Consider the following 11,205-nt stretch of genomic DNA (forward strand, 5'->3'; position numbering starts at 1 on the left):
GTGGGTTTCTCCTTTCTCTTCCAAAAGGGGGGCGGTGTGCAGCATGTGACCCATTGCAGACGCGCCCCACATCTGATGGCACCAGTCCCAGTGCCAAAAAACCCAGCTGAAGACAAAGGCTTTTCCCACCCCCACGTCACACAGGCATTCCAGAATCTTGGATCTGTTCCCTCCCGCCTACAATTTCTGGCAGGACTCCTGTCCCATTCATAGCAGTGTGTCAGTGTAACAGTTCAACAGGTGAAGCTTCTCCAGGAAGCCCCTTGTGGATCAGGAACCTGTTAATTGGAGGAAGCAGCAAGCAGGAATAGGCAGACAGTTTTCTAAATGGAGAGGACTAGAAAGTGGAATTCCCTCAAAGATTTGGCTTTGGGAACTTGTGCACAAACGATCAAGATGGGTGAGCCATGAGGTGGCCAACTTTGCTAGTGATACTAAAACGTACAGGGTTATTGAAACAAAGAGACTGTGAAGGTCTCCAGAAAGACCTCTCCCCTAGCTGAGTGAAGGGGTGGCAAATGCAGTTCAATGTATACAAGTGCAAACTGGTGCATGTTGGCACACACACAAAAACCTGAACTTCACATGGGGTCTGAATTGGCAGTGACTGACCAGGAAGGAGACCTTGGGGGTCCTAATGGATAGCTTGATGAGGATGTTGACCCACTGGGCAGCAGCTGTGAGAAAAGCAAACTCCACTCTAGGGATCATTAGGAAAGGAATTACGAATGAAACTGCAGGCATCATAATGGTGCGACTGCCTTCGGAATATTGTAGTGCCCAGGTCTGTTCGCCTCACCCGAAAAAGGATAACGTTGGGAAAGTTTTGGAAAAGGGCAACCAAAATTATCGGGGGGGGGGTATAGCGACTACGTAATGAAGAAAGGTTGCAGCGTTTGGAACTTTTTCATTTAGAGAAAAGACGAGCAAGAGGTAGCTTATTAAATTATGCAAAATGGCATAGAGAAAGTGGACAGAGAACCTTTTTTTCTTCCTCTTTGGAACTCATGGACAGTCAACGAAGATAATGAATATCTTAGACCAATATTTCAAACTGAGCCCCTGTAACCCTAATACTGTCCACTCAGAAGTAAATCCTAGCTAGCTGCATAGGGTCAATTCAGCGGGACCTGCCTAGGCGCAAATGCAGTTGAAGTCAACGGGGTTTACACCCCAGTAGACACGAACAGGGGAGAATGCGATGCTGCTGGAGTCCTGCCAGTTAATCCACCATAATTAAAGCGGGTGCAGTTTTTTCTCCCCCCCCCCCCGTCTCCTTTGCATTTTGGAAAGGTTTTTGCTTGTGCTGCGCTTTGCCGAGCCTCGCGGCCTTATGATCACTGGCTTCATGATTTTGTACAAGAGAAGCCAGGGCCTCTGAGTGATGGCGGCGGCGGTCTTCATTAATCCGGATTAAAGCCATTTGCGCGGCCTCTTAATCCTTCTGCCGGCGGGAGGGAGGCGCCCTGCCGGGCGCTTGGACGGGATTCCGAAGCTGCTGCAAATGCATTCCTGCTGCTGCTTCCTTCTCTCTGCCAGCCTTTGCATCCCGCCAGCGCCCCTCTCGCCCCTTCCAGAAGGGGAGTCCGCGCATTCACACACCCGCTAACGCTCCCCTATGTCCGCCCGCCCCGCTTTCTTTTCTCTCTCCTCTACCCCCACCCCACTCCGCCCCCATTCGGCGCAGGCGCCCCTCTCGCAACCATGCACCTGCTCCCCTACCGTTTAACCCGTGCATTTGCAACGCCGAGGCAGCGCGTCGGCTTTTGGCGTCGCTCATTTGGCGGGCCTCCCGTCCGTGCGTCCCGTTATCCCGGGGAAGCAGCAGCAGGAGGAGGAAGGAGAGAGGGGAATCTCCGCCGCCGGGCAGGATGTCCTGCTGCTGCTGCTGCTGAGCAGGGCGAGGAGGGGAATCGTGCAAGATGTCGCTGCTGCTGCGCCTTGGCTGGAGGTGAGCGCGCCGCGGAGGAGCGAGTCCTCTGTGCGCCCCGGCGATGTTCCCCGCCGCCCGCGAGGCCGCGCCGCCGGCCGGACCCCCCCAGAGCCCGGAGACGCCTCCGACGACGCCGGGGGTCTGCTGCCCTGCCTTGGCCGAGCTGAGCGACGCCGAGCTGGGCGTGTGCAGCAAGGAGGAGCTGGTGCGCCGCTTGCGCCACGAGGAGGCCGAGAAGCTGGCGGCGCTGGTGCAGCGCGGCCGGCTCATCCAGGGCGTCAACCGGCAGCTGCAGGAGCACCTCCGCGAGATCCGCGAGCTGAAGGCCGTCAACGGGCGCCTGCAGACCGAGAACCGCGAGCTGCGCGACCTGTGCTGCTTCCTCGACGAGGACCGCCTGAAGGCCAAGCGCCTGGCGCGCCACTGGCAGCTCTTCGGGCACCACGCGGCGCAGGTGCTGCGCGACGAGGTGGCCGCGTGCCTGCGCAAGCTGGCCGGCCTCGAGGGCCTCCAGGAGCGCCTGGCCAAGGACAACCTGGAGCTCAAGGAGCTCTGCCTGGCCCTGGAGGAGGAGTGCGCCTCCGCCCGGCCCGACGCCAGCCCCAGCCCCGGCGGAGGCTCCTCCGAGCTCAACCTGCCCTGCGGGCCCCGCGACTTGGGCGACGGCAGCTCCAGCACCGGCAGCGTCGGCAGCCCCGACCAGCTGCACCCCGCCTGCACCCCCGACGACTGAACCCCTCGCGCCGCCCGGCCCGTCGACTCGGGTCAGCCAGGACAGGGCGCCCGGCCTTCCTCGCCTTCTCTTCCCATCCCCAGCCCCTGTCGCTGAAGATTTCACGCCTCGGGGAGACGAGAACCCGTCCGTTCCCCCCCCCCCCCCCATCCCAAAGCAGGGCAACGGTGGATGCATTTAATTTATTGCCACCGGTTTTTTTCCGTTTTCTTAAAAAGTGGTTCCTGTGTGGTCCATGCTGCATCGGTGAACGCAGCAAGCTTCGACATCACACAGAGCTCTTGTTTTTTCAAAAAATATATAAAGCCATAACTCTGGCCAGTGTACAGAGCTTTTGGATTGATTACAGGTGTTTCGTTTTTTTAAATAAAGCCATAAAATATCGTTGGAGGGCCCCTCCCACCCCCATCTTGCCACCCCCGTGGCTGACATCCTAACACTCCCCTGGAGAAACAGGGACTTCTAAATCGTCCCAATGGAAATTGTTCCAATCTAGCAAGGTCGGGTACAGCAAGGGTCTCTCTGCTGCCACATTCCCGCTTTACCGGAGTGAGACCTTTATATGTCATGAACCATTTTGGTAGCGAGCGGGTGGGGAGGTAGCACGCTTTTGGAGGGGTGTCTGCAATTCCATGGCTGCACTTGGCAGTATTTAGAAATGGTGCACTGATTCTGGCAGTGGGCTTCCCCTCTTGAAAGGAGAGGTGTGGGTGATGAGCCTCTTTCTCCCTGCCCTGGAAAAATCCTCCATTGTGTGCGTCTCCTCCTTGTGCAGCAATAAAACTGCTAGGACCTTTGCAAAGCTAAGCAGGTTTCAAATTGTATTTCCTGCATTGCAGGGGGTTGGACTAGATGACCCTGGGGGGTCCCTTGCAACTCTCACGATTCTGTGTGTACACAGGGTTGGAGGGGGATAGGGGAAAGCAGCAATGATGATAATTTGATCCTGGCTGCTTCGAAGGGAGGGGGGTGTTTGGAGGTGGTGCTTTTGTGGCGTCTGAATTTGGCTGGAGTGCCTAAGAAGGCAGGTTTCTTATGCAAGAGGGGATGAGAGAGTCAGGCCACACTGCAGGATTTTTCAGGAATCCACCCCCCCCACCCACTTTGCATGCTTCTGTCCCCGCTCCTCTCATTTATTGAAATTGGAAAGGAACCCAGAGGCTCAGTTGACTGGAACTGCCTGGAGGGAACACCACCATCCCTTGAAAACAACAGCCCCTCAAAAACTATTTGGGAACCTCGTATTGGAGCAGGATCCAAGAGGCTGCAACTCTCTCTCCTTGGAGGGTAGGACCTCAAAAGGAACCATTATCCTGTTTTTGAAAATGCGCCCTTCTCCTGCTCCTTAGGGAATAAACAGGGATCGTGGGGGGAGGGGGGAGTTGGCTGCTGGGTCCCCAAGCCAACGACTCCCCGCAACTTGAAAGTGAACTTCTGAATAGCAATAGCTTCCATGATTCAGTTTTGACTGAGAACATGGTTAAACGTGGTGGTCCTTGGAACTCTCCTCCACTTGAAACACTAGGCCCTTTGTGGCAGGATATATGCTGGAAGGGTGGAGGATATTTTAACCTTTCCCTGAGGGGCTGCTGCGATGGTCCCCCGTGGAGTGAGGATGAGAAATTGTTGGGATGCTGCTCTTTGTTGGAGAAATGGTGGTGAAAGCAGCAAGCTTCCACCATGCACAGAACTCTGTGTAACGCAAGAGACCTGGAAGAAACGTCTGCCTCTGTTAATAGTGTTTCTTTTTGTCAACATCCTGGGACTACAGGACACAGAGGCTGGGGAAAAGGCATCCATGCCCCAACCAGGTCTCCTTGCTCCATCTCCTTTCCAGGGTGTAGCAAATGGCGCGGAGGATATCCATTTTATGATGTTTATGTTTGTCACCCTCAGAATGGAAAGGATCACACACACACCCTCCCGCCCTGAAAAGAAACCCAGGACTTGAGCAATCTCCTCTTTCTTTCAGGGTGTTAATAAATGTATTAAATTGTCACTTTTGGAGAGGGCCTCATTCTGCTTCATGTATGTCCTGATTTCTGGTACTCCTTTTAAGCTCTTTTATCAGCCAGCTACTCGGTGTGGAGCAAATTGGGTGTGTGTGGGTGAGAGAGAGTTAATTTGTGCAAGTGTGTGTTGCTGTCTGGAGGCCTAAACCCCTCGAGTGCTTAGTAGTTCCATAGAGGGAAACTTAATTAATTTATATACAGTACTGCTTATATTTAAACAAAACTCTTAAGCAGTTTACAACATCTTAAATAAACAGCAAGTGCATATATATATATATGAATATAAATATAATTCCAGGGGGTTTTCCACATTCTGTAAAACATAATTACAGTAACAACTAAACAGAGCATATTTAGGTTGCGCTCCTGCACACATTTTTGTAGGAATTCTAGCCGCATTGAACTCTGTGTGACTTCTGAGTAGGCGTGGATGGCTTTGTGTTGGAAGCTTGTGTGAAAACTATCCCTAAACTATTAAGAGTACTTTGCACATGTGTAGGGTCAATTTATTCCTATTTTGCCTAGCCTTCCTTGACCTGGTGCACTGCAGATGTTTTGAACTACAACTCCCATCTATCAGCTTTGCAGCTTGGGTGGTGTGGGGAGAATAATGCCTTGTGTTTTGTATGGATTTGAAGCTCAAGGAATGCCTTGTTACCAAAATGCCACACACACCCCACCCCGTAAAAGTCAATTCTAGTCAGCCAGTTTATTGAACATTCATCCTGATTTTTGTGGAGAGGTCAGACAGCACTTCATCAACTCAAGAGTTATCCCGCATTTCCACATTTCCCTGTTACAGTGGTACCTCGGGTTAAGTACTTAATTCATTCCGGAGGTCCGTTCTTAACCTGAAACTGTTCTTAATCTGAAGCACCACTTTAGCTAATGGGGCCTCCTGCCGCTGCGCTGCCGGAGCACGATTTCTGTTCTCATCCTGAAGCAAAGTTCTTAACCCAAGGTATTATTTCTGGGTTAGCGGAGTCTGTAACCTGAAGCGTATGTAACCCGAGGTACCACTGTACTTCCCTTCTTACGAAAACACCGGGGGGGGGGGATTTTCGGCTTTCATTCTGTACTGGCTTTCATTCTGAAACCTGAATTTGCCAGATCATGACTGCATCTCACACAGAAATGGCAACCGTCTGGAAGCTCCCATGTTTTGTGCGTGAAGTTAGTGGCAGAGTCCGTCCTCCTGCCTGCGTTTCAGCTGCTTGTTCAGGGAGGGTGGCGGGAGGGGGGTGTGGAAGAGAGAAATGGGCGCTGTGCTTCTTCCTTCCTCCAGTACTAAACTTAATCCTGGTGCACCGGGGTCAGGAGAAGGCCAGCCATGGTGGGCTGGGGGGGGGCGGGTTGGATGGAAAACCGGATAAGAGAGAAATGTTCCTCAGAGGCCGGTGGAGACGGGGTGGAATGCATTCCTGGCAGGTTGCTGGCTGGGGAGTTTTGAGGCAGCTCCCAAAGGCTTAAAAAGATCCCTTCCCCCATGGCAGTGTGGTATAGTGGCTAGAGCGTAGAAGGACTGGATTTACAGCGTCCATTCAGCCACAGTATGTAGTAGGTTCCCTAAAGCAGTGTAGTGGTTAGATAACCGGGGAGACCGGGGTTCAAGTCCCCACTTGGTCGCAAAACTCATCTTGGGCCAGTCCCTGTCTTTTCTCCACCTAACTCGCAGGGTTGTTATGGGGGATTTAATGAGGTAGGGTTGCCATATGTCTGGAATTTCCTAAACATAACCGGGATTCAGTCATTGGAAACAGTGCCCCTGGATGGAAACCCATGTCAGAAGTGTAGATTTTGGTGAATTCCCTTTTTTTAAAAAAATAAAATGGTGGGTTTTTTTAGATTTTGCAAAAAGGACCTCAACAGCTTTTGTCAAAATGAGGAGGCAAAGAACCGTGCAGGCCAACTGGAGCTCTTTAAACACAGAGACCATTGGAGAAGAGGGTGTGTTAACCTGACGTCTGCGACTCTCTACACGTGACACACTTAGTATCTTTGGGGTTGGTGGTCTTGCTGCTCCCCTCCCTGAACAATAGCACCCACAATATAACTGGCTGTGTTTAACTATATAAATTCTTTATACATCATATAAACATACCTCTTTTCGCGTTATCAAATTAAGTAGAAGCAATTAAAGACCAACATTTTGAACAGGAAATACAAATACAGTGGTACCTCAGGTTACATACGCTTCAGGTTGCATACACTTCTGGTTACAGACTCCGCTAACCCAGAAATAGTGCTTCAGGTTAAGAACTTTGCTTCAGGATGAGAACAGAAATCGTGTTCCGGTGGCGCAGCAGCAGCGGGAGGCCCCATTAGCTAAAGTGGTGCTTCAGGTTAAGAACAGTTTCAGGTTAAGTATGGACCTCCGGAACGAATTAAGTACTTAACCTGAGGTACCACTGTACTGTAGATCAGTTCCTATATACGTAATGTCCAAATAGAAGCTTTTTTGTGTTCCACATATGCTTTACGAATACAATGTCAGACGCGACAACTTTAAGAAGCAGTATTTGCAGAAAATGAACTTTTTCTTTGTAATGTTCCACATATGCCTTTGCAAAGTGTAGTTGTTGTATGCAGGTATCAGACGAAAGAACTTAAGACAAGGATTCCCGGAATAATACCTTGTTTCGCCCTGAAAGGCTTCGTCAGCTGTGTATACTCATATTTTGTGTATCAGAGACATGGAACAAGTGACATGGCGGATTCCCTCCCTGAACAAGCATTCTCCCATAGAGCAGGTGTGGGGGACCTGTGGTCTTCCAGATACTGCCAAATGGCAGCTCCTCACCCCCCCCCCAACACTGGCCCTTGGCCACGCTGGCTGGGAGTTGTTCAGCAACATCTGGAAGGCCAAAGATTCCTTGCAGCCGCCCACCAGTGGCTTTTGCACTTTGGGGTCTTGGCTCAAAGGTGAGGACTTTGTTTCTCTGAGCCGGGAGAAGCCCATTTGACATCCTTCAGACATTTGTTGGGCTCCAGCTCCCATCATCCCTGGATCCATGTTGCCTATTCCTGCCCTAAGCATTTGGTGCCCACGTCTTTCTTTGCTGAGTTGCCATCGTTTTGCAGGTATGGCTTTCGACTATATTGGTTAGAGCGTGGTGCTGATGCCAAGGTTGCAGGTTTGATCCCCGTATGGGGCAGCTGCATATTCCTTGCAGGGGGTTGGAATAGATGATCCTTAGGGTCTCTTCTGCTCTGCAGTTCTATTATTCTGTATATTAGGATGTGTATTTAGAGTGCCTTGAGACCACTGTGTTACAGAAAGTGGCCTATACAGTGGTGCCTCTGGTTACAAACTTAATTCGTTCCGGAGGTCCGTTCTTAACCTGAAACCGTTCTTAACCTGAGGTACCACTTTAGCTAATGGGGCCTCCTGCTGCCGCTGATTTCTGTTCTCATCCTGAGGTAAAGTTCTTAAACCAAGGTATTACAGTGGTACCTCGGGTTACAGGCGCTTCAGGTTACAGACTCCGCTAACCCAGAAATAGTACCTCGGATTAAGAACTTTGCTTCAGGATGAGAATAGAAATCACACAGCTGCGTCAGCGGGAGGCCCCATTAGCTAAAGTGGTACCTCAGGTTAAGAACAGTTTCAGGTTAAGAATGGACCTCCAGAATGAATTAAGTTCTTAACCCCAGGTACCACTGTACTTCTGGGTTAGCGGAGTCTGTAACCTGAAGTGTTTGTAACCCGAGGTACCACTGTAAAACCCTCCTGTGTTGGTGACGATCGCCCTTGCACTGTTGTGTTTGGGGACCCCTGTGCCCATTCTGCTGAAAGGGCCCCCCGAATCTGCCCCCAGATCTCTACTCTGATGGTACCACTGCTTCTGTGTTTCCTACTTTTGCCGTTGTGGGAGCAAGGCACCCTGCGGACGTGGCACAAGCGCTGGTCAGCATGTCCCCCCCCCAAAAAAAAATTCATTTTGCCGTTGTCAAGAACCAACCCGCAAGGCTGAAAAGAGAGAGCAAGCAAGGAAGAGCCCCTGTCCACAACCCCCACCACCCTCTGCTTCCTGCCCAGCCAAAGTGGAGACAAAGGGTCTCCAGCCAGGAAGCAGATGGCCGGATCCTGGCTCTCCGATAACGAGGAGTCAACTCAACAATCACCGGACATGCTTGTTGCTCTGCAGCTGGATCTCCCCAGGCTCAAAAAGGGCTGGCTTGTGAGTGTGAGTTCTAACCTCAGATGTTCCCGCCCTGCTGGAGAGAAGGAATCTGCCGTGGCCCCACGCCGTGGAATGTGCAGAAGGTTTCGGTTTTAATTTAAAAGGTGTATATCGCTTCCCAAGGGACATGGGTAGCGCTGTCGGTTAAACCACAGAGCCTAGGACTTGCTGATCAGAAGGTCGGTGGTTTGAATCCCCATGATGGGGTGAGCTCCCTTTGCTTGGTCCCTGCTCCTGCCAACCTAGCAGTTCGAAAGCACGTCAAAATGCAAGTAGATAAATAGGTACCGCTCCGGCGGGAAGGTAAACGGCATTTCCATGCGCTGCTCTGGTTAGCCAGAAGCTGCTTAGTCATGCTGGCCACATGACCCGGAAGCTGTACGGCTCCCTCGGCCAATAAAGTGAGATGAGCGCCACAACCCCAGAGTCAGTCACGACTGGACCTAATGGTCAGGGGTCCCTTTACCTTTACCTATTTCGCTTCCCACCAAAAAAGCCCCGAGTTGTTTCCACAAGCTGATGTGGAGGAAATCCACCATGGTATGAAGCACTCTCTGTGCAACTTACAGGTGGGAGCTGCCCAAAGGAACCTTTCTTGGCTGGCCGGGCAAAGAGATGATTTGCCAAAGCACAAAAGTCTCTTGCAGAGGAGATTTTCAGAGTAGTGGGGTTTGTGGTAGGGCCATAGAGTCCCCATGGCCAGAGAGAGAGAGAGTCCTGGAGGGTCACAGTTGGCCCCTAGACCTGAAGTTGATCACCTCTGATTTAGGGCCAGGCCCGTTCTTCAGTGGTGGTGGTGGTTTGCTCAGAAAAAGGTCCCGAAACTGAAAAGCAAGGAAAGTCAGATTCCCCTTTTCTAGGTGGGGTTTAGAGGCTGAGAGAAGCAACTTTCAAGGCAAATGTGGCAGGAAGAACAGTTTATTGAGGGCTGTATGAAACCTTCAGCTGCAGAGGCAGTGTATCTGAATATCAGCTACTGGAGCTCTTGCTTTCAGTTTCCTCTGGTGGCCTCCTAGAGGCATCTAGTTGTGGCAAAGAGGATGCTAGACTGGATGGGCTTTTGGTCTCATCCTGATGTTCACTCTTCAGCCCCCAAAGAAAGGAGATCCTCACCCCACTCCTCACTTGCAAATAAAGCACATGCCGTGTGTTTTATATATATATTTGTGTTAATTTTTATTGGTCACTTTTTACGCCGAAGCATCTCAAAGCGACTTGCATAATAAAAAAAACAGGAAGAAGCCATGAAAACCAAATATAAAAAATAGCAATCACACACATATATATATATATATGAACAAATCCCACCACATTGAAAACAATGAGCACAAAAAGAGACATAACTAGTTACTCTTCTGGTTAAGAACCAAACACCTGCCTGAGTAAACAGAAATCGTTTTACTGGGCTCCTGAGGACAGGCAACCAGGGCGCCAGGCATGCTTCCTCCGAGAGAGAGCATTCCAGATGCAGAGAGCCACCACCGAAAAGGCCCGTTCCCATGTTGCCATCCTCCACGATGTGGAGTGTGCAAGTTGGTTCATATGGGTAGTGGTCCTTGAGGATTTGTGATACATGCTCAGACCATCTTGCCTCCGGGGTCAGCAATCCAGCTGCTAAATTCTGCACTAGCTGCAGTTCCCGAACAACCTTCAAGGGCAGCTCCATGTATACCGCATTGCAGTAATCTAACACAGGAGGTTATCAGAGCATAGGCAACAGAAGCTGAGGGAAGACACTCCTCTACTGATGCTACTTTTTAGCCTTTGCCAAAACATTGGTCCTGCCATGTTTCCCCATCCCGTGTAGGCAAATAAATTGGGGGCACAAATTTCACTGAATTTCTCCCGGTAGAGGGGAGATCCTGTTTCTCGGTATCTGGGGTTCACCTGTCACACGACAGTACCAGAACTTCTATCTTGTCTGCCAACTGTGGGCACCCAGGTTACCATTTTACATCCCCCATAATGCCCCAGAACTAGCATTGCCCCAGGGTATTGTGGGAGAAAAACTGGGGTGGGGGATGGCAGACAATATTTTGGGAGAAATCTTCAAAGTGACCTTTTCCAGGGAGGCAAGAAAAAGAAACCCCCAAGCGTTATTTTTAAAACATCTGAGGAATTTCGACTCCACTCTCTATTTTTAACCAGCGGCTCATGAGGACTAGGAACTTGGGTGTTTGTCTTCTAGAAAGCTCAAGCTTTTCAATTCTACAAAGCAAACTTTCCTGTACCCAGGATAGACAGATCCAGATTCCCTGACATCCACAGAGCCCATCAGGCTCCCCGTATTTTCCCTCAGAAAAATCCCTTCCACAAACCCAGACTTGTGGTTTGTGCTAAAGG

At 50.8% G+C, this 11,205-nt stretch overlaps 1 protein-coding gene across 1 annotated transcript; it reads left to right on the plus strand.

Moving 5' to 3' along the window:
- Nucleotides 1-1,855: 1,855 nt before the first annotated feature.
- Nucleotides 1,856-4,673, plus strand: CCDC85B (coiled-coil domain containing 85B). The gene has a single exon (XM_081174356.1). It carries the CDS (start codon nucleotides 1,995-1,997, stop codon nucleotides 2,664-2,666), a length of 672 nt encoding a protein of 223 aa, XP_081030482.1. The 5' UTR covers nucleotides 1,856-1,994; the 3' UTR covers nucleotides 2,667-4,673.
- Nucleotides 4,674-11,205: the final 6,532 nt, after the last annotated feature.

Source organism: Podarcis bocagei (assembly GCF_964188305.1).
Source record: "Podarcis bocagei genome assembly, chromosome: 16".
NCBI lineage: Eukaryota > Metazoa > Chordata > Lepidosauria > Squamata > Lacertidae > Podarcis > Podarcis bocagei.

Excerpts from the sequence above, each read along its gene's own strand:
- CCDC85B (XM_081174356.1), top strand. The coding sequence starts at position 1,995 with ATGTTCCCCGCCGCCCGCGAGGCCGCGCCGCCGGCCGGACCCCCCCAG.